The 24165-nt window shown below is 37.7% G+C and overlaps 1 protein-coding gene across 7 annotated transcripts in view; it reads left to right on the forward strand.

Annotated features, from left to right (window-relative positions):
* The window catches only part of kcnj5 (potassium inwardly rectifying channel subfamily J member 5), an 88918-nt gene that overhangs the window by 52154 nt on the left and 12599 nt on the right, over positions 1-24165 (forward strand). For 4 of the 7 annotated variants that reach the window (XM_055174400.2, XM_055174401.2, XM_055174398.2 and 1 more), the window contains 2 exons: positions 15774-15856; positions 20929-21805. In XM_055174400.2, the coding sequence (XP_055030375.1) occupies positions 15794-15856; positions 20929-21805 (940 nt within the window). In that variant the 5' untranslated portion in view covers positions 15774-15793. The remainder of the gene's footprint in view (positions 1-15773; positions 15857-20928; positions 21806-24165) is intronic. The other 3 variants (XM_055174403.2, XM_073853431.1, XM_055174402.2) reach the window with 1 other exon arrangement.

The following is a 24165-nucleotide window of genomic DNA, read 5'->3' on the forward strand; positions in this document are numbered from 1 at the left end:
TCCGCGCTCTGCGCTGAACGTTGAAAGTTCAAAGAGATTCAACTTTGGGTGAAAAGCTCCGCTCATCGATGTCAACAACCAACCTCACAGCTCAAGTAGCTACCAAAGAGCTCGGCTAAGGAAAGCTAGTGCTTAGCTAAAAATAAGCTGGCAATCGGTGTCCTCCAGGCATTTTCAATCACGTTTAAAAGTTTTGGTGTGCACAACCCATAAGAGTATTGCACATAAGATCCCATTCAGTACAAAATGGTGCAAGCACGCTGAAATCCGTGATGTGTGAATAAGTAAAAAAATAACAACACGTTACTGCATGCTATTATATCCGGTTGCTGCACGTACAGTATACACAGGGGTCTGCATAGAAATGTTCCATGTTTAAAGTCTAGTGTGACTGCAACGTAAAAGTATAAAGCTGTTGTTATATCACTCAGAAGTATCAACTTTAAAAAATACTTTGTGCACTGTAAAAACTGAGATCATGTGTCATTGTCTTAATAACCTCACTAATTTGACATGCAAATGTCAATGTTCAGTTCTAATAAGATTGCATGCCTCAATACAGAGACTAATGTAATTTTAAGTATGATGAAACAAGAATTTGTTTTTACAGCACACTAGCATTTTTGCGATTACCTGCACCAGTCATTTCCCGTCGTCTTACATTTTGCTCGTTTCTCAAAGTCCCAAGACATCTGAGTCCATTATCACTGGATTATAAGTGTTCTCAACAGCAAGAGGATTTAGCGCTGTCTGTTTATGCTTATCGACAGAATTTGACGTAAGGTGTTTCAAGCAGTCGTGTCAGGGCAGCGACTCAAGACCTTTGGAAAGCTAATTAGGGCAGTTTAACACCGCACCTGCGTTGGCGCAGCAGCCTTCTGAAGCCGTACGCTGTAAATCACTTCGGGGAGTTGACAAGCCATCTGATAAACACAGGAGAGAGCGTTGAGGAGCATATTCTCCACTTAACACAAACCACCCCCAACAAACACACACATTCTGCATGGACTGCCTACAGTCCTGTTAGCACCATGTAATACGTGTCACTCGACCGGGCTTGCATGCCTTCACGGACACCCTGAAGAGCGTTTTGGAGTGGGTGCGATCGGGCCGCCCATGTAAGCTTCCTGTAGCATCACTCGGACTGAGTTGCTGTCATGGCGCCAGCCTCTCAAAAGCAGGACGGAGATGGGACGGCTTAGTTTCAGCCACTGCTATTCCTGTCACTGATAGGACAATCTCTCATGCACACTCCTTTCATTAGACTAATTGTCCTTAGTGTGGACAGGATGTCTGCTCAAAGACTCGGTGTCATTCAGAGAGATAGGGACATTCACACGCACGAGTGAATGGACCGCTGGCAATGAGCCGCTCTGGATGGCGTTCGTTCCAGGGGCATTTTAACTCATTTGCCCTGGCTAACCTCAAAGTGTCATAACAGTTTCAGATATAGACAACCAAGCCATCATCTTACTCTTAGCATTGCACACACACACACACACACACACGCGCGCATACACTTTTAAAGTCACAGCGGTGACAATCCCGCCTCGATGATGATATGTCACAAAACATTCAGCCATTGTCCAGCCGAAAATGTAAATTCGGTCATTATGTACTCAACCGCATATTGATACTGTACATGGATAAATTTCCAAGAATGCTGACAATGCTCGTTTTTATATACAGTATAGTGAAAGTGAACGGGGAGCAAGACTTCTTCCACAGTTTTCCTAACATGTCTTTCTTTATGAAACAACAACAGGATGAGTACTTGATTCATTAGTAAATGACCATTTTGATTTTTGGGTCTCTATGTAACGTCTACTTAACTGAAAGTAGAAAATTAATTTTACCCATAAGTATACCCAGTTACCCATAACCCACTACACCAAGTTTAGTTTTCAGATTAATTCATCTCCAGCACATTATAGTTTTCTGTGAAGATATAAAGTGCATGAGATGCAAATATTAGAGCACAATGCCATTGGTCACATGATAGTATTGTGCAAAGTTTTAGGTCACCACCAGTTTATTGTTTAGCAAATTTTTAGCAAAGTGGCCATCCATATTTCATTTTCATTAATATACAAGCAGAAGATGCAGAAAAAATTAAAAAAAAAATTTAAAGCTCACATAACACACTGTTTTTGCATTTCTGATGTTAATCTGGAGTACCTATAGAGTAGTATTACATCCTTTATAACTCCGAAGAGTCTTTAGTTTAATCAAATTTATAAAAGAAAGATTAGCTTTAGTGATTCTTTCCGAAAAAATGAAGAAGGAGGAGTTACTACCACGGGAGGAGCGAGTACAAGTCATGTGACACTATACAACACACTTATAACTTATGATTCACTACATGTTCGTGTCATGTATATGATATGCACGCGCCTGTTTCCAACATAAAACAGAAGTCTTACTTACCGCATGCAACTCATGACCCAGTTGGGACTTTTCAATGAAATCCAGTGCATCAAAAACACACGCAAAACTACGCTGCTACCCCGGATAATAAACTATATCCATTGTTTCCATAATGCTTGCTTTCTTCTCCTTATCCAAAAACACACTTCTTCATTCATGCCAAGTTTTGAAATTAAACAAAGCTGTCGCGTGATGCGTGATGTGATGTTTGTAAGTTCTAGCGTCACCCGCTGATTGACGTGTGGGCAGGGCTTTCCGGGGGAAGTGCCCATAAAAAGAAGTAATACGTATAGAAACCCCCTGAAACGTCAGCTGGACCCGTAATCGAAAAAACTTTCTGAACCTTATACCTGGCGAACACGCCCAACTGCTTTTTTGACACTTTGCCTACGTTTAGCATGAGGAAACAACTCTATAACTGTGTTAAAAAGTCAGAATGCATGAAATACCATTGAACCATCCCTTTAACGAAGTAGATTTTCCTACTATGGAAGTCAATGGTGCTTCTCTTTTCTGCTTGATTATGAATGTCTCCTTTGTTTTTAGCAGAACAAATAAATGAATACAGGTTTATAAGAACATAAGGGTGAGTAAATGACAGAATTTTAATTTTGGGGTGAACTATCCCTTTAAAGTGAGCCTGCAGGTTCTTGTTATTCATCAAGTGTAAGGGTAGCTTAACCTTAAAGGGGACATATCAAGAAAATCTGACTTTTTCCTTGTTTAAGTGCTATAATTGGGTCCCCAGTGCTTCTATCAACCTAAAAAATGTGAAAAAGAAGAAACCAGTAACTTAGTTTTGGTAAACCAGTCTCTGCAAGCATGTGAAAAAATAGGTCATTAAAAATTGGAACCCCTTGTGATGTCAGAAAGGGATAATACAGCCCCTTAATCTGCACTGTCAACCACGCCACTGCCATTTTAGTGCAGAGATCAGATCATTTGTATATAAAGGACACACCCAAAAATGGCACATTTTTGCTCACACCTACAAAGTGGCAATTTTAACATATTATAATAAATTATCTATGGGGTATTTTGAGGTAGAACTTTACATACGTACTCTGGGGACACCAAAGATTTATTTGACATCTTAAAAAGTCTTGTGAAATGTCCCCTTTAAATATGTGACACTTAAGCTTATAATTTAATAGTATAGTAATATACAGTAAATGTGTCTGATGATAACACAGAACATTTCAACTAAAAGTGAAATGAACTTCTTCAGATATCCCCTATTTAGTACATAGAGAGCATTGAAAACTGCACGACGAATTAGATTGCAGCTCAGAAAGGACAACATCCGTCATAGCAGAGACTCATACCACATAAAAAAGTAAGACAAGGTCTTTGCCATTTACCAAAGTCTGGTTTGTTCTATTTGTTCTGATGACTCTTCAAAATTGCTTTCTTCTCCCAAAAAAAAAGGAGAGAAAAGAAAGGAAGGAAGAGAAAGAGATTCATAAAGCTGCGACTCCTTACTGCAAGACATGGATGGATGGACTCTGTCTATATATCTGGTAGTAAACTGCATTGCTGCAGCGTGAGCTCTGTTATTCCCTTACCAGTCATCAGTTTCCCATGCGATCTGCTTGTTGGACATTAGTGAGGTACCGCAGTGTGTTGTCAAAACACACGCGCCCAGACATCGCAGGAAATGTCTTTTCTTTGCGAGATGCTACCAGCTGCTTCTGTTTATTCGAAGCCATTTTACCAGCCCTGCAGTGTGATGAGAAAACTGCAGGTGTTGCAAATGAAGTGTTTCCATGCTCACCAAGCTGAGAAGCAATGATGTAATGCTGCGTTTCATTTCAAGTCAGATCTGAGATATTCCCACTTGATATCTGTAAACTCTGACATTGCACTTCCCGTAAAGAAAACATAATAGTAGCATTATCATTGCCTTTACGGTTCAAAGCAGACAACTAAGTCTCCTAGTAACCAAATTGCAAAATGATGCTGTGACGTGCTAGCGATGCTTTTTTTATTATGTAATCTATGAACTTGAACTCGTTGGTGCATTTTATTTGCTTGAAATGAATGTTTATTATTTGATGTATTACATAATGTGATATACCCACATCTCGACTAAATCAGAGTTATATACATCCTCACAGAGTTAAAGTCTAACTGGAAGTTATAAATGACCACTTTTAGAGTTGAAGGATGAAGAAGAAACATCTGAAGTACTGTGACAACCGATGAATTTATCATTCAGATTGTCTCATTGAAACACTAAGCAGTATTGATACAAGTATACACCTGAACTGTCTTATGAGCAAGAGAGTGTGAAAAGAAGCTGATGTTGACAAATTACACATTGTTTATTCCCGTGCAATTAATTCAGTCAACACACAGCTATAATTTCAGCCACAAAGAGACGTTTGGCATATGCTAAATAAATGCTGGAAAGCATGGGCGGCACTAGGGCGCTAGCAGGTGCTTTATAATCCTGAAGGATCGCCGCCATAGTGCCCACAAACTTTTTTGTGGAAGAAATTATATACAGGCTGTATTACAATAAATAAATGAGTTAATAATTTAAAACAACAAATAAAATATAAAAACTTTTGACTTATTATGAGTGCATAACGCGGCATGAGTGCATAATGCACTTTAATGATGCATTAACATTGAGTGGGTTCATGTGTCAAGATAATTGTAATTCAGTTCCCGTTAGTAAGTTACCTGAAAGAAAAACAAAACAAGGACAGTTCATTAAAAAACTATTTTGAATGGACAGACAGTTCAAACAGTAAAAACTCCTCTTGATATACCTGACACTTCCTGTGACATGCATGATTGTTGCACTTACATTTTTTAAGTTTAATAATTTAAAACTACAATTCATTTCAACTTCCTTGACTAGTGAGGAGTTTCTAAATTATTAAAATAACATTGAAATAAATTAAGCTAATTCAACATTTTTCAAGTTACAGCAACTCATGAAAAAAAGTTGAAGTCATTTGTAAATTCAAGCTGGTAAAAGTACAAATTTAAGTGCAACACAAATGTTTTTTACAGTGCACTTTTGGCCATCAATACATGATACAAAGCTTCAATCACAACAACCACAAAATTGCCCTGGTTTAGGAATTCAAATATTAAGTAAATAATGAATATATTCCTATTGCTGTAGATACTTTTTAGTGTCCAGTGGCGGCTCGTGACTGCTCATCCAAGGGGCACGAATTTAAAATAAGTGTTTGGAGTGTCATTTGTGTTGCTCTTGTTTTCAAAATATGTGTTTGTTGCGTAATGTGAACCATGTGCATCACGTGTTTTGTTAAAATAAGTGCCTGCTGCACACGCGTCAAAACCGTTTATGATAAAAGAGACGCTCACGTTCACAAAATACAACTAAGACACTCTCTTAACAGTAAACTCTGATGACGCATGAGATTATCTGAGTATCTGACAAACGCAAACGTCTATTTTATCATAAACCCTTTAGACGCGTCTGCAGCAGGCACTTATTTTGACAAGACACGTGATGCACATAGGATCACTCGACGCGCAGAACACATATTTTGAAATTACGAACCACACACATGATGGGCTACATATATGTTGTGAAGAACTTCGCATCGAGCGCAGGCCGCCACTGTTAGTGTCATTGCCCTTGAGTGAAATTTAAAAAAGTTTGATGGATGAATAACTATGCAACATTAAATTGTGATGAATAAAATAATTGTGTTATAGAAAATAAAAAATAGAGAATTGAAGTTTTTTATATTATTTTAGTAGTCTGGTCCCATTCAGTCTGGCGCTGCTCTTGCTTAAAAGTATGGAATAGTTTGTGCACTGTAGTTTCTGAAATTATTGTTTTTTTATTATTTGTTTATAGATTCCATTGAAAAGCATCTAAAGATACTTCAAATAAGATACATTTCAGAGCAATGGTGACCGGTGATTTTTTTTTTTAAGGGGGGCACGATTCAAAGCTTGTCACAATATGTATGTAGCCCGTCATATGTGTGGCTCATCATTTCAAAATATGTGTTCAGCGCGTCATGTAAACTTATGTGCATCACGTGTGATTCCAAAATACGAGCCTGCTGCACACGCGTCTAAATGGTTTATGATGCATTTGCCAGATACTCGCATAATCTCGTGTGTAATCAGAGTTTAGTGTCATGGCGCTTTTCCATTGCATAGTAGCTACCCATGGGTCAGGTCGGGTCAGCTCACTTCACTTTTGCTTGGTTAGCTTTTCCATCGAGTTTAGTAAGACTTCAAAGTGGGAGGGATTGTAGGCATGTTGTTATATTTGCGCTGTCTACTGCTGTGACATCATATGAAAGCATCGCTGGCATGCTATACATCCCCATACATTCATTTATTTCTCAGTCTGCCACAAAATCAAAATCGACCACCACAAAAAATGTTTGCACATCACGTTTATCACTACCTTTGTCTCACATGGCAGTTTTTGCACAAATACCCGCGGCGTCAGTCGACGCGCTCCACCGAGCCTCATTTAAGTTGCAAAATGTTGTGCATTTTCGCATGGCGAATGTGCCTCTACAAACCGCAAGTCTGGAAAACAGTGGTATGGTGTTCCTGATTCTCAACCTGTGGATGTTTTTCACCGCTAAAAGGGAGTTTGGGAACTAACAACAAAGCACAGATGACAACAGGTTTGCTTGACACAGAGCAAGCAGGAAGGTAAAGCTAATCTTGCGTTTAGCATAACGCTCATCACGATTCTCTCAGACCAATCAGTGATCTTCAGTGTTTTCACGTCACGTTTTAGTATCAGCTCAGCTTGCTTGGAACCCCAAAATGTATTGGTTACTACGTACTGTACCCAGTGGAAAAGCCCCCAAAAGTAATCTGACCCAACCCGTGGGGTACTGTGCAATTGCGCCATGAAGTAAGGGTCTGGCGAGTATTTTGTGAACACAAGTGTCTCTTTTATCATAAATCGTTTCGACGCGTGTGCAGCAGGCACTTATTTTGACAAGATTTTGACAATCCAGCTAAGACCAGCATAAGCTGGTAGCTGGTTTTAGCTGGTTTAAGGTGGTACTAGCTGCTTTATGTTGGTCCTCCCAGCCTGACAAAGCTGGTCATGCTGGTGGACCAGCTGGTCTTCCAGCTTGACCAGCTAAGTCCAGCTAGACAAGCTTAAAAAGTGACCAGAACACAGCTAGACCAGCTTGCTACACCAGCAAAACCAGCTAAAACCAAGCTGGGAGACCAGCTAAAACCAGCTCACCAGCTTATGCTGGTCTTAGCTGGATTTTTCAGTAGGGGATACACATGGTTCACACGATGCAACAAATACATATTTTGAAATGACAAGCAATGACAGTCCGAACACATATTTTGAATTTGCGCCTCTCGGAAGAGAAGTGACCGGCCACCACGGTTTCAGAAGCACTATATTGCTAACTGCATCCTAGACTTGCTTTGAAAGAATATAAGAGCTCAGATGCAAAAGCCACTAAAGAGCACCTGCGTCAAAAATGAGATAATGATATTAACTGAATGCTCTCTGCACGTATTATACATTCATCAAATACTTTTGCTTCAAATCCGCTTAATCTCTGCCTCACGCCATTCAGAAATACTGCTTTGTCGCCAGAATCCATTAAACGCCACGTCAATTTTCATTGTTTACTATGTCTTGTCCAAAGAAAGAAAGATTTTTTTTAAGTGGAGGTTTATAAGACCTTTTCACTGCCATTAAAGTAAATAACAGAAGCTAAACATAAGAGCCTGATAAGAGAATCCTCATTTATACAAAAACATGTCAGATGCACTTAGAGTGTAAATCTCCCTAAATTCTCTTAGATTAATGTTTACAACCAGAAAGCATCTGATTTACTAGCGTAATAAAAAACTGTAATTCAAGATATTCTGTTGAACACTCAACACACTTTTGCTTATCAAGTAAATCTGTCTTGCTTTAATGATGTGTGGATATTTTTGCTGAAGAACATCAGCTTGTGCCTTTCTCTCTTTCTCTGCTCTATTACCCATCTGCCTCGAAACCAGACTCCAAAACCACAAAAAGCGTGTTACACTAAAAGCTTGATACCGTGCTTGTTACCTCCTCAGAACAGGCCGATAAGCATGAGGGAACAGACTCTGCTCTGGCGCACCTCGCCGGCGTCAAGCCATCAAAGTCACATGGAGATGCACATGGGCCATGAGACCACTGTGTTACAAAATGTGGAAACAGCAGAGGAGGGGACGATGCGGAGGTCTGCCGTCTGTCTGTGATGTATTCATCATGTGCATCTCGGATGCGGGTCACGTCAGTGTGCCCTTTCGCTGCAGACCTGTCAGTCAATACTGTATTCCTGAGTGGATGGAGGCTCTGACGTGCCATCTGTGAGCGAGAGGGGCCGTGCAAATAGGGATGAATGATGTCACTGCGGTATAGTAGAATTAGACAAATAAGATGTGATGGAGCAAAAACGATACGATGCAATACCGTCTTTATTTTCTGGGAATTCGTACTTTTCTTGACTTCAGCTGCAATTCATGTAGCTTTATAATGATCTGTTGTTGTCCAACATAACATGAGGGTTGTGTGTGTTAGACATTATGTGCTGCTGACAGTGATAACTGTTTTAGCTTGCATTGTTGTGGTCGTTATTAGGCATGGAAGAGAAATATCCACAAGAAAGCCTTGGTCATTTGCTCACCGGGTTCACCGGTTCACCTGATTACTCCACATTGATTTACTTTCCTTGCAAATCAATGCTTATTTGAGGTCTTTTTTCATAAAAAGTGAAGCAAATGGGGGTTGTAAAGTATCCTTCTAAATCGACTGTATCTTTCTCTCTATGACTCTGTCTCTCCAATCATTTTTGATTCTCTATTTTGATTCTCTAAGTACGGCATCAGTCATTTGAAAATTATTGAAGTAATAACTAAACAGTGTTCAGAACACTTACTCAATTAGGTTAAATGACGAGGATGACTTGCAGCCGGGCCGCGGGGGAACATGGGAATTTTCCACTGTTATTAGGCACCTTATGTAACTGATTAGCACAGACAAAGCTGAATGACATTACCGACTGGAGCACAGGTGCAGTGTGGGAGTGACTGGTTTCTGGAGCTGAATCATTGCTTAATGCACCATGTCAAAACATCAGAAAGTTAAACTTATCAAAGTTCAGCCACATCCACAACAAAAAGCCATTATTGGAAACAAAAAAGTAAAGCCTTAAGTTCAGAAACCTTGTGAGACAACATTTTAAAGGTGCCGTGGAATGTGCAACTGTATAGGCATAGATGAATAATACGAGTTTTGTACATGGTAATGGCATGAGCCTCAAACTATATTGTTTCCTCCTTCTTATGTAAACCTTGTGCATGAAAAAGAAAAAAAAAGGGGAAAAGAGGCCAATCTCATCATACAGTAACACAGACTGTAATGTTACAGTCGTGATGTTCGCCCCAACATTAAATTACACATTAGGGTTAAATTAAATTAATTACATTAAATTAATTACAAAGTTGTTAAAATGCTAAAAACAAAGTGTTGACTGCTGAGTTAGCACTATATGCTAGTTAATGCTATATGCTAACTTTAGGCTGAAATTTTACTTTTTGAAAAAATAACGCGTTAATGTAAATACATTTTAACAACACTCATTTTATTAATGTGCGATTAATGCAATGCGCAGTTTCTGTTTGACCCTTGTCCTAGACGATTGTTGGATAAATTGAGACGCAGCATTAGGGGGTGTGCACACCAACGCTTTTACACCCGCAGCCGGCGCATGTTTTCAATTGTTTCCAGTGGAAGCTCTGCATTTTTCAAATAAGCCAGCAGCTAGCGGTTTTCTTCTGCGAGAGTTGATACATATTCAACTTTGAGTGAAAAGCTCCGCTCGTCAATGTCAGTTCTCACACGGCCGTCCAATCACAGTGGAGGAGGGGCGGGACATTACCACAGCAAGCAACTGGCTCGCAGCTGAAGTATAACAGCTATCAAAGCGCTCAGCAGAAGAAAGCTGGCACTCAGCTGAAAGTCCAGGCGTTTTGTCCAGGCGTTTAAAAGTTTTGGTGTGCACAACCCCTTAGACAGTAAATAGTCATCAAACTTCTAAAATCATCTTTATTTGTACGTTTTACGAGTTGCTTAAGCCTTAACTAATACAAAGAATGCGTGTCCATCCACTTGCGGGTCTGAGATTTTGGTTTCAGTTTTAAAACATGCAGGACTTGAGAGATAAACTTCAGGACCTGATTGTTGTTAAAAGAGTTAAGAGCGACAAAAACGATCTTCTTTGCTTTGATGACACATCTGAATCATGCACACAGGCACGCGACCCCAATATATACACCAACCCAGTATCACAAAATTACATACCTATAGTCAGGTACATTTGTGAGTATTCTCCATGACACTGACACACTTTTCCGCCTTTTTGAGTGAACATGTCACACATTTCTGAACGTGTCGCTGTCACGTATTTGTTTCTTGACTGTTTTGTCCTATTTTCTTACCATAATCGCTTCGGTTTAGGGTTAGATTTACATAAAATGGCATCCTTACCCAAACCCAACTCTAACCCTAATGCCAGGCGACAATGGCTTAAAAATCATAAAATATATATTAAAAAAATGTTTCATGAAGAAAGGTATAAACCAATACTTAAAGTGACTTCCTAACGCAAACACCAAATCTAACCCTAACCCGAAGCGTCAATGGTTTGAAAATAGAACAAAACAGTTAACAAATTCATGACAGTGACACGTAAACAGAAATGCCTGACGTTCACCCAAAAAGGCGGAAAAACGTGTCAGTGTCACGGAAAAGACTCACAAATTTACGTGACTATAGGTACATCATTTTGTGATCCAGGGTTGATATACACATCTATACAGAATTACAGTTTGAAAAATAACAGTTTTGACAAGAATTCATGAAAATAAATCTGTTATGTCCATAAAAAATCTTTAACTGGATTTTTTTCTAAATTATTTTTGCTTACTCTTTCACCAATAATAAACAAAGATTTGCATAAAGCATCCATATTTGTCCACGCCCATGTTGATTAGAGTATTAAATATTTGAAAAGCGTTAAATTAAGGTTAATATAGAACAGATGTGTGAAAAATGTGTGATAAATTGCAATTAATCACAAGTTAACTCGTGACAATCATGCGATTAATCTAGATTAAATATTTTAATCAATTGACAGCCCTGGAAAAAACAAACCTACCACTCAGAAAAGTCCATTTCCAATCTCTGAATAATTGATTATTCCTTAAAATCTGCATCTTCGTCTGATACAGCCTCAAACATAATGTCTGTTTGCACACACACAGAGCTACTGAAATAAGCTGCTCTGAGAAACAGCCAATCAAAGCAAAGCTCTAAATTATTAATCATGACCCTTTCAAATAATGTAATAATTTAATTCTGGAAACAAATCCTATGGTTGAAAATGGGCATGTTAAACTGTCTGGATTATTTTTGCACTTAATAAAGCCTCATACCTTCTATGAATATCAATGCATTCTTTGGCACCTTTAGGGCATTGTAGGCACGCATCCAGTTTAAAAATAGGGAAACAAATCAATAAACCATATTTTGAATAAACTGCAGTAAGGCAGGATTGCTTGTATTTACTGCAGAAAAGACAAAAACATAATGCATTGCAACAACCTCAGAGAAAACATTACATATCTATTACAACAAATTCTTTCAATCACAAGTCTTGCATATAGATGAAAATCATTTTTGTATGAAGCAACCTAATAAGAGCATCCATTTCAGATAGACAGATGCCTTTTGAGATAGCATCCTGTGTCACAGCAAGACAACTCACTACATTTTGGAACAAAGCCTACATGAATATGTTCGTCTCTTTAGTCTTTTCCACCAACAATACACCTATACTCTCTGTTCAGGCCCTTTCTGCTCAGAATTCAGCTTAAGAGATTTGACAGGTGAACAGTACAACTGTCAGATTGGAGACAGCAAGCTGCCAAGATATTCGGAGAACACAGAGGTGCTCATCCAGGTTGGCATGACTCTCCGGGTGCATGAGACAGACAGCAGCAGATTTCATGGCGTAACGCTTCTGACGCGGATAGTCTTTGGGGATCGGGGAACAGCTGGGACCGCCTGCATGTTTTAGGGACAAATTAACTAATTCAAACCTCACTGTCAGTCAGAAAGCCTCGCATGTCATGATTTAATCCTTTAAGTAACCGTCTGAGATGTTGTTCCTAAAAAGGTATGTTTGGCTTGTTCCATCTCACCGTTTAATAGCCACCAGATTTAATGTGCAGTCAAAGACTGAGCAGTCAGGTTTAGTTTATCTGTTTACCCATTAGTGAGTTAGACAGCCATGGCTGAAGAGCTTCCCAGTGGTGTTTGACATGATTAATATGTTTACTCACCTAATTGAGAGACATTGAGTGAGACATTAGAAGTTTAACCGCAGTTCGAATACGTCTTGTTATGGTTTAAAAACATTCGATTTTCCTGTATAATACAATAAATCCATATTTAAATGCTACTGTTAAAGGAATATTCCATTTTCTTAAAAGAAAAATCCAGATAATTTACTCACCACCATGTCATCCAAAATGTTTCTTTCTTTGTTCAGTCGAGAAGAAATTATGTTTTTTGAGGAAAACGTTGCAGGATTTTTTTCATTTTAATGGACTTTAATAGATACCAACAATTAACACTTAACTAAACATGTAACAGTTTTTTTCAACGGAGTTTCAAAGGACTATAAACAATCCCAAACGAGGCATAAGGGTCTTATCTAAAGATTGTCATTTTTGACAAGAAAAATAACAAATATTTAAAGCACAACTTCTCGTCGAGATCCGGTCGTGATGCACCAGGTGACCCCACGCAATACGTCATGACGTCTAGAGGTCACAGAGGACAAACGCGAAACTCCGCCCCAGTGTTTACAAGTGTTGAGAAAGAGGACCGTTCCTACGTTGTTGTACGTCAACTGATACTAATTAATATCTTTGTGTCAGTTTATTGTTTACAATGGTCCGCAAATGTGCGTTTTATATATGTAACACGTGACCTCCCTACGTCACTACGCATTTACGTTAGGTCGCGCTGGACCGGATCTAGACGAGAAGTTGTGGTTTAAAAGTGTATATTTGTTATTTTTCTTGTCAAAAATGACAATCGTTTTGCTAGATAAGACCCTTATGCCTCGTTTGGGATTGTTAATAGTTCTTTGAAATTCTGTTACGTGTTGAGTTAAGTGTTAATTGTTGGTGTCTATTAAAGTCCATTAAAATGAGAAAAATCCTGCAATGTTTTCCTCAAAAAACATAATTTCTTCTCGACTGAACAAAGAAAGACATCAACATTTTGGATGACATGGTGGTGAGTAAATTATCTGGATTTTTCTTTTAAGAAAATGGAATATTCCTTTAAGGTATTGCATTTATCAGTGTTGGGGGTAACGCATTACAAGTAACGTGCATAATATTACTTTTCTGAAGTAACGAGTAAAGTAACGCATTCATTTATAAATGTACACATTCACTGTAAACCCTAATGTTGTCTTTACTTAAACAATCAAGTAAACATCACTTAATATTTTCTGTTCTGAAGCCAAAGCTTAAAAAGTTTAGTTGATTTAACTTTTAAGCTTACAAAATCTATTAAACTAAAACATTCAAGTAAAATGAACTTAAAGTTATTAGTTCATGTTATGAGGAATACCTATAATACTTTGCGCCTGAATATCTTGATTATTTACTGCTTTTTCACAGAATAAAAACTGATAAGAACTTTCTCTACTCAAATATTTGTTAATAAAATGTAATATAGCTTCAAGCTCTTATATTATTGATGTTGTTTTGTTGTAAATTATAATTTTGTGAAGTCACATTTCAGGTGATCAGTGTTTCTGTACATGAACGCTGTTCAGAACATTTTATTGTATTTCTCTCCACAGTTCTGACAATGTCAAAAGGCAACAAGTTACCTTAATTTTTTTTTAAGTAAAATCAACTTATACGGGCTTACAGTGTATGTACAGGGTGTGACTCGTTTCCATTTGACATTTTGGTTAATAAAGAATCTTAATTAAATTCTAATTTCAGTTAAATTGTCATGTTGAGTTGACTTAAATATACAAGTACACTTGAAATTAACACTAAGTTAAGTGAACTTTATTGTTTAAGTACATTAAATAATCGTAAAGTTTGTTAAACTAAACAATTTAAGTCAAGTCTACATAAGCACCAAGTTAAGTAAACTTAAATATGCACGTTTTGGGTGACCTCATTACTCAATTAAATTGATGGAACGAGTTTACTCAAATAATTTGAGTTCAATCAACTTATTAGGGTTTTCAGTGTAATATTTTAGTTACTTTTTAAAAAAAGTAATGCGAGTTTCTTTTCAGTTGAATTAATTTAATTTAAATATATATATTGATTTGATTTAAATATATAATTTTTGAATGCAGAACTTCTCAGTCATAAAAACACCTGCAAGGCCTGAAAGAGATCAAGCCTTGGCCAAGTAAGAAAAAGTAACGCAAAAGTAACACAAAAGTAACGTAAGTATTACTTTTCATGAAAAGTAACTAAGTAATGCAATTAGTTACTTTTTTGAGGAGTAACTTAATATTGTAATGCATTACTTTTAAAAGTAACTTTCCCCAACACTGGCATTCAAATGAAAAAATATGAGGACCTCAGATGCAAAAGCCGCTAAATGGCACCTCTGTCAAAAAAATAGATAATATTAACCGAATGCTCTCGGCATGTCTTATACATTCATCAAAATCTGCTTAATCCCAGCCTCAAGCCATTAAAAAATACAGGTTTGTTGGCAGAATCCAAGAATATGCTAAAAATGTTAATTTACAAGAAAAAATTCAGACGCACTTAGTGGATTTTGCATCCGAGCTCTTTATGTAATCTTGAAGTCAACCTCTCTCTCTCTCTCTCTCTCTCTCTCTCTCTCTCTCTCTCTCTCTCTCTCTCTCTCTCTCTCTCTCTCTCTCTCTCTCTCTCTCTCTCTCTCTCTCTGCAACAGAGTCCAAGGATTTCTTTTCTTAATGCATGCTCTTGGTTTTATCATCAGTGATGTTATTTTTAAGCAAATGTATGATTTTTGTTTACATTCTGTTTAAATCAATTTAATCTATTGTTATGCCATGCTCTTCCTCTGAAATGTCTATTTCCTGATGTTAGGCATCACAGGCTATTAGAAAAGGTTGACTAATAAGCAAATACAGATTCAGTATTGCTTTAGGAAATATATTCAGTCTAATGTGCATCACCCATATTTCAGTCCAGTCAATCCCAATGGACAAATTCAAATTGATTTATATATATTTTTTGATATATGTGTTTGGTTATTTCTCTTCTAGGTTTGCAGTCAAAGCTGAGGATGGCTGGAGATTCTCGCGTCCACATGGACCACGACATGGAGATAGGAGTGACTCCAAGAGAGGTCAGCTGTCAATTCTCCCACAGTATAATTTACACCTTTTCTGTTCAATGTGAATGGATCCCCAAGCCTAAAACATTTATATGTTGTTTTTACTTTTGTTTTACTTTTAAACTGTTGTTTTACCCCATTGTAAGACAATTCAATTTAAACTGTTCTCTTAATTAAAGACAATATATTTTACCATACATTCATCAGACATTGTATTTTACTGCAGTGGCCATCAGATAAATGATCTTTGACCTTATTATGTGAGAGGAAAAAACAGCAGATAGCAGTATGTTTCCGCATTCATTAGTGTTCATGTAATCTATACAAAATCAATCAATAAGTTAATAAATAGGTATATGGGCTTAATTAAAGGGACATTCCACTTTTAAAAAAAAAAATGCTCGTTTTCCAGCTCCCCTAGAGTTAAACATTTGAATGGAATCCATTCAGCTGATCTCCGGGTCTGGTGTTGGCACTTTTAGCATAGCTTAGCACAATCCATTGAATCTGATTAGACCATTAGCATCGCACTAAAAAATAACCAAAGAGTTATATATATTTTTCCTATTTAAAACTTGACTCTTCTGTAGTTACATTGTGTACTAAGACCGATAGAAAATTAGTCCCCTTGGTTACTTTCAATAGCAAGGGACTATTTCGGGCACTGCGTAATATCACTACGCCTGCTGCAGCCATGTTACAGCGGCGGAGTCCTTGATTGTTGCGCCAGTTTGAGAGTGTAGTTTCTAGCATATTTGCCTAGAAAATCGCAACTTTAATTTTTCTGTCAGTCTTAGTACACAATGTAACTACAGAAGAGTCAAGTTTTAAATAGGTAAAATATTGAAACGTTTTGGTTATTTTTTAGCGTGATGCTAATGGTCTAATCAGAATCAATGGATTGTGCTAAGCTATGCTAAAAGTGGTACAGACAGACCCGTAGATCAGCTGAATGGATTCCAAAAAGGTACAAATCAAAGTTTTAACAAGGAGCTGGAAAATGAGCATATTTTCAAAAAAGTGGAGTCTCCCTTTAACTATAAACAGTTGATCAGGAGATCAGGTTGAATTACTCTAAATGTGTTGATTTTGTGATAATGATCAACTGCACTTATCAAATAAATAAATAGACATGACATTTTGATTTAAGTTTTCACATTTTAATATGTGTGAAGAAAGAGAGTGAAGTAATACAAGACCGGAAACTAGAACAATGTTTGCCATTTATTCTGCAAAAGCATTTGGCTGCAGAATGCTGAATCAGTGAAAATGTAAAAATACATTTGAATGTTATATTTAATGAACATCGAATGCAATTTATATTTCACTCAATTTACGTAGTTGTAGAGACACAAAATAATTGATCCCAGTTGTCACACATAATCTGCTTTTTTAAAAGAAGATGGGGCGCAGGTGTGCAGCAGGTGTCCTGACGTTTCTAAAATTTACAGTCACCACTTTCATTTCAATTAACAACCAAGCACAATCTCTAACAAATAGGGAGACAATTTGCCAACGCTCCCTGGCTCTCTGTGGAGGTTCACTGTGTTCTAGACTTGGGAAAGGGACAAAGATTCTTATCTGGGCTTGCCGGTGTCCCATGGGGAAAAGGAAGGTAATGGGGGAGGATCCCACGGAGCTGCAGAATAAGAATTCAGTAATGGATTTGAGCCAGGATAGCGGTTTTATGATCAATGTAGTAACAGGAAAGAGATGATCTTGATAAAATGAAAAACTGCTCAAAGGAATCGTTCACTTAAAAACGTAAATTCTCTTATCATTTATTTACCCTCATGCCATCCCAGATGAATACACTGTAAAAAAATTCCGTAGAAATTTGCATCTGGGTTGCCGGTAATTTACCGTAGATTTAAATGTATGTTATTTCCTGGCAACATTTTGTTCGAAGTTAAATAAACATTAAACATTTACAAGTCTTTGTCTTTACAGAATAAAACTAGAAAAACAGCATCAAGCAAAAAATTCTGGGAAACAAAATCTGAAGCAAAAAAACAGAAAAAGGTTGATGATGATTTCTGGTTCCCAGAATGCTTTGCATGAGCCTGTTATTGTATCGTTTTATTCTGTAAAGATAAAGACTTGTTAATATTTAAAATTTATTTAACTTTGAACAAACTATTGCCAGTAAATAACATAAATTTAAATCTACGGTAATTTACCGGCAACCCAGCTGCAATACCATTGTAATTTCTACAGATTTTTTTTACAGTGTACGACTTGTTTTCTTGTACACAAACAAACCATTTATTGAGAAAAAGACACTGTCACTCTCTGTCCTTATCAGGAAGTCAACAAGACTTATAATGTTTGAGCTATAGGTGTTAAAACACAATAATGGTTTAAGCCTGTTGGTAACATAGATAGCAATCTGTATCACAGACAGAACAGCGGTACTATATCCAATTTAACCTTTTTTTTATTTTTGAAGCAAAGATCTTCAGATTTACAACATCACTTTCAAATAATAAAAGAATGAATAATTGATTTGTGGTGTATTCATAACAGACTGATCTCATGGAAAGTCGTGTTATAGTCACAAAAAAATTGATTAATTTATCCAATTTCATGTGAATGGTACGAAATTAAGCTTTTTTCATGCCTTGAGCACGAATGTCTTTTTCATGTCACTCGCACAAATTTCTATAAAGAGTTATTCGTGTCCATTGCACGACTTTCTTTTTCATTTCATTTTATGTATTGTTTTCTCATTGTTTTTTCTTATTTTCTTACCATTGTCGCTTGGGGTTTTTACAATTATTTAAAAGTAGGGGGTGGGAAGAAGAGAAAACAATACATACAATGACACAAACATGAAAAACTGTTTATTCGAGTGACATGAAAAAGAAATTCGTGCTCAAGGCACGAAAAAAGCTGAATTTCATGCCACGGACACGAATAAATTAATCACATTAATCACAACACAACTTTTCGTGAGATCATGTTGGTTCATAACATGGACAAATGACACGTAAATGTGGTGCTTTTTTCATGCATACTTTGTTTTTACTTCATTGGTGCAATATCTTTTGGTTTTCCACTTCTAATTTCAATTTTGCATTTGCATTTTAATAAAGTATATTTCAGCATTTATTTTGCACCAGACCCATATGCTTCTTTTTGTTTTAGTTTCACTAGATACGCTTGAAATATATAATTTTCTCACCCAAATTGGTTTGGTTTGCTGGTCTTAAAAGGGTTTTGGATCCTTGTCACCTGGTCAGGTTTTTAAATCAGCAAGCCCACCAGCTTTGTTTAACTGGGATTTTGTTCAGCATGGGAGAGAAGGAGTGGGGGGTCTACAAAAGTAACAGCACTGGAAACAGAAAAAGTCCACAATATAGAAAGTCCCCAGAGTAAAAGGTACAAGAAAATCAAAAGTTGTCACTTTTCAAAAGGTACACTTTTGTACCTAAAATTGTAGTGCATGTTGGTACTTTAGAGGTACCTACAGGTACCAAAATTGTACATATGATTTACTGTCCCAGTGACGACTTTATGGTTTTCTGTGAGTGTGCTTTGTTATTCTGGCATTGCATCTGCGTGTGCTGTATGTGCAGAGAGACACTGTGTCAGTGTCATCACAGTGCAGCTATCAGAGTAAGTACCAGCTGTCATTGCCTGCCATAGAGCAGCTCAGTGGAGATAGAGGTGGATGGGACCTGTTGTTGACCTGCCTTTAAAAATATGCCCTGTGATTTTGATGTGATTGGACGAAAAATTACATACTGTATGTATTTTGCTGGCTATCCTTAAAAACACTTATACGTAATATATAGGACTTCAGGCTTGTCAATATTGTAGCTCATTTAAGCAGTTTAATTGGTTACTTTAATTGCATCGTTTATTAAAAATGCTCAATGCTTAGAAAACGATTTCTATGACATTACTGTATGTGGCGAGCAGGATGGGGGAGAGCCATGAGAGCTTGTATCCCATCCCTGCTGACAAAACACCATCAAACCAGCATGGCTATTATGCTGGTTTGATGCTGGTTTAGCTGGTGGTCACCAGCATGGAGGAGTCAGGAAGTATAAATGAAGGAACGACGACGGTTGAGGACGAGAGAGGACCAGGCCTGGACATTGTTTTACTGTGTTTTGTTAATGTGTTTCATGTTTTGTTTGTGGCCGGCAGTCTTTCCTTCATTTATACTTCCGAACTCCTCCATGGGATACGGAGGCTCATTAGCAATCGCATCACCGATCTCGCGAGGCTCCTAGGCTCTCGCCCATCCTGCTCGCCACACTGTAATATATATTGATTACCAAAACAAGCATTGTTGAAACAGATGCCTTTTAAAGTTTGACAATGTGATAAAAAAACAATCAGAATATCCTGTCAGATAAATCATGAGTTAAATTGTAATGAATTGTGTGCATATTCATTCAGCACATTGATATGTTTTCCTTTACTAAAACATGGTAACAGTTGATATTTTAAGATTTTCACCTTCTGAAAACCCCAGAAAAAGAGAGAAAATTATATATATATATATATATATATATATATATATATATATATATATATATATATATATATATAAATTAAAGAGGAATTTATATAAAAAATCTATTCTCACTGGTTTTAAAAAAGTAAATATAATCTATTATTTCCATTTGTTTTGAATTCAACAAAATATACACATTTATACCGAAGTGACCAGCCAACAACAGCTTTCAAAATAAAAAAGATTTTTAATTATATTTTTGAATAATGTCTATACTAACACATCCTGTATTAAAAAAGTTGTGATTGGCTATTCTTTGTTACGCTTATTTACACTCTCAAATGGCTGGGTAATTTTTAACCTATGTTGGGCAAATATTGGGAAGAACACACTGCTGGGTTAAAAAAGACCCAATGTTATGCAACCATGAGTTATAAAAACCTAGCTGTTGGGTTAAAACAACCCAGCTAGCGGTGTGCTCTGTCCAGTATTTACCCAGCATTGGTTAAAAGTAAAACAGGCATTTTTAAAGTGTATACACAAACATATGAGGGACACATAAATGACCAATAGAGTTAATGTTTCTTTCTTAAATGTTTCTTTTTCCTCCTAACAGCAGGTGAAGAAACTCCCCAAGCACATGAGGGAACCCCAGATCCCTACAGATCGCACTCACCTCATCTCCGACCCTGTTAAGAAACCTCGTCAGCGCTATGTTCAGAAAGATGGCAAGTGTAACGTTCACCACGGCAACGTTCAAGAGACATACCGGTATCTCAGCGACCTTTTCACAACGTTGGTTGACTTACGCTGGCGTCTCAGTTTCTTCATTTTCACCCTGGTCTATGTGGTCAACTGGCTCTTCTTTGGATTCTTGTGGTGGCTTATTGCGCTTATACGAGGAGATCTTCAACACATCGATGAGGAGGGCTGGACCCCATGTGTGGAGAACCTCAACAATTTTGTCTCAGCTTTCCTCTTCTCCATCGAAACGGAGACCACCATTGGTTACGGCTACCGGGTCATTACAGAGAAATGTCCAGAGGGGATCATTCTTCTGTTGGTACAAGCCATTTTGGGATCCATTGTTAATGCCATGATGGTGGGCTGCATGTTTGTGAAGATCTCACAGCCCAAGAACCGGGCGGAGACATTGATGTTCTCCCACAAGGCTGTGATTTCCGTGAGGGACAACAAGATGTGCCTGATGTTCAGAGTGGGAGACCTACGGAATTCCCATATTGTGGAAGCGTCAATCCGTGCCAAACTCATTCGTTCGCAGCAGACGAAGGAGGGCGAGTTCATCCCGCTCAACCAGACGGACATAAACATTGGCTTTGACACAGGAGATGATCGACTCTTCCTGGTATCGCCGCTCATTATATCGCACGAGATCAACGAGAAGAGTCCGTTCTGGGAAATGTCCCGTGCACAGATGGAGAAGGAAGAGTTTGAGATTGTAGTTATCTTGGAGGGCATGGTTGAAGCTACAGGTAAGATCTCTATACAGTTTGCGCATACGTGCTTGTCAATGTTTTCAGATAAACATTAAAAAACAGTCTAAGATGGTTTATGCTGGTCTCAAAGGTTTCCCACCCTGGCCAGATCTTTGGTTTGGAGCCCAGCTAAGACTGCGAAACAGTGATTAAACAGTTAAACTCTTGATCCGAAGGTGTACGGTCATGCAGTAAACATTACACTTTAAAAAATACCGGGTTCAACCCAGGTGTGACAGAAAAAAGTGACAGTATGAGGATTTGCATTAAATCTCAGTAAATCTCAGGCATTCAGGATGGCTTCAAGGAGCAAGTTGTGTATTAACTGCCAGCCCTTGCAGATCATTTGACCTCAATGATTTTTCCACAACATTTTGTGGCAGGTTGAAGACTTTAGAGGTCAGTATTTTGAATTTACAAAGCCGCACTGGCATTATTCATTTATCTGTGCTGATGGTGCCGAGTCATCCCATTCGTAAGCATACTGACTACACAAAAAAACATTTAAATCCGACAAGAAGACGAATGTTAGAAAATTGATGCTATATTTCCCTTTAACACAAGTGGGGCTGTGTCTCTCATTTTCTGGCCAGCCACGTCATTGCAAACCTGTCCAAACTGGAGTTTGTGGAAAGAGGCAAAAGGTGATTAAGGTTCTCTGGGTATGTTTCACCCTGCCGCAGGTGATCCTTTGGAAAGCTTATTGGAGCAAAAAGACGTTTCTTTTTCCACTCTTCATTTTAATTAACATTGTTTTTCCAGGTCTCAGGTCAGTGAAACTCAAAAACGGTCAGCATGTTTAATAAGAAAACTAAACAGCTGGCTCTCTGCATTTAACTCTTACAGAAAAGTATCGTTAGCAATGTGTGAATGCAGTATTGCTTGGGGCAAAACCAGTACGTTTTGACATCTAATTTTTAGCCCATCAACTCAGCATAATCAATGTAAAAATTGGCACAGTATGTGGGTGGGTCTAAAACATTTACTGCAGTAGATGCCATTTTCTTGTATTCTGGTGCCTTTTAATTAAACAATTACTTTAATAGCCTAAAAGCTATGTTTACCTTGTTGTGTCTTACGTGAGTGAGGCAGGCGAAAGAAGTGAAAACACGAAATAGGGTTTAATTTATATAGAATGGATTTGAGGAAGTAGCAGTGTGAAAGTCAAGGCTGTAGCTAAAACACGGAATGGATTAATTTATTAAGGCATTCCTCAAGTGGAATGGATGGAAGTGAACGGACATACGTACTAAATTAGAGAAAAAGCGAGTGTGTTGGTCCAATATCATTGGTCTTAAAAAGTGGGTGGGTCTTGTCCTAATGTATAATGGTTCCATCGCCCAAACTGACGTTATATGGTGACTGACTCAAACAGCTGAATGTATGCAAGTGGACGGATTTAACCGGAAATCTCATTCCCATCTGATTGACCTTGCAGAACACTGTGTGGAATATTGAATAGATCTGCGCTCTCTCGGCTGTTTGGGAAATAAAGAGGTCTCTATTGTCTAATTGCCAATTCAATCCCATGCTAAACATTTCCCGTAGATTATCAGATATATCAGGCGAATGTTTGCAATTCAAAGTGTTTATTAGGCTTTCGTCCAAAGATAGCTTGCATTGTGCTGATCTAAATCCAATTCATTATACATGCTGCTGACTGATGGCACCCATTTTTGTGCTTGTTTTGCAGTGAATACCAATGAGCGCACAATAAAAGATAGAATAATATTTCATATATTTACACTACAGATCAAAAATTTGGAATCTCTTTACTGAAACGTTTGCCGTGATTTTAAACACCTTTAAAAATAGCCCAGAATAGCCCTTCATGACTTAATGAATAGCCCTTTAAGGTTCTTTCAAATTTATCTTAGGGTGAGACCTCGGTAAGATTTTCCAAATTACAGGCAAAGGGTGACTACACTAAAGATGATCAAATATAACAGTTTTGGATGCTTTTAGTTAGAAATTAATTCCCACTGTAATATTTGTGTGATGCCATATAGTATAATGATTTGAAAAAATAATACGTTTTTCACCGGTAGTGTATAAATAAATTATCTGTTTATAGGTTTTTGGTGAAAGAGTTACAATTATTGTTTAAACTCTATGGATATAATGGGTACTGTCAGGGGCGGAGTGGCAATCGGGAGAGTCGGGACTTTTCCCGGTGGGCCGGTAGTGTTTTGAGACCGTGAGGGCCGGTCTGGTAATATTTATACATTGCGAGTTATAGCAACATCATCTGGCGACCTAATGTGCGGGCGTTCCCGCTAGTCAAACCGTGCAGCTCTCTGCTCAACACAGTAGCCTATATAAAAGTGCTCAACCCATTCGGCAGGTCGAGCCATGTC

This window comes from Misgurnus anguillicaudatus, chromosome 15, assembly GCF_027580225.2.
Source record: "Misgurnus anguillicaudatus chromosome 15, ASM2758022v2, whole genome shotgun sequence".
In the NCBI taxonomy this organism is placed as follows: domain Eukaryota; kingdom Metazoa; phylum Chordata; class Actinopteri; order Cypriniformes; family Cobitidae; genus Misgurnus; species Misgurnus anguillicaudatus.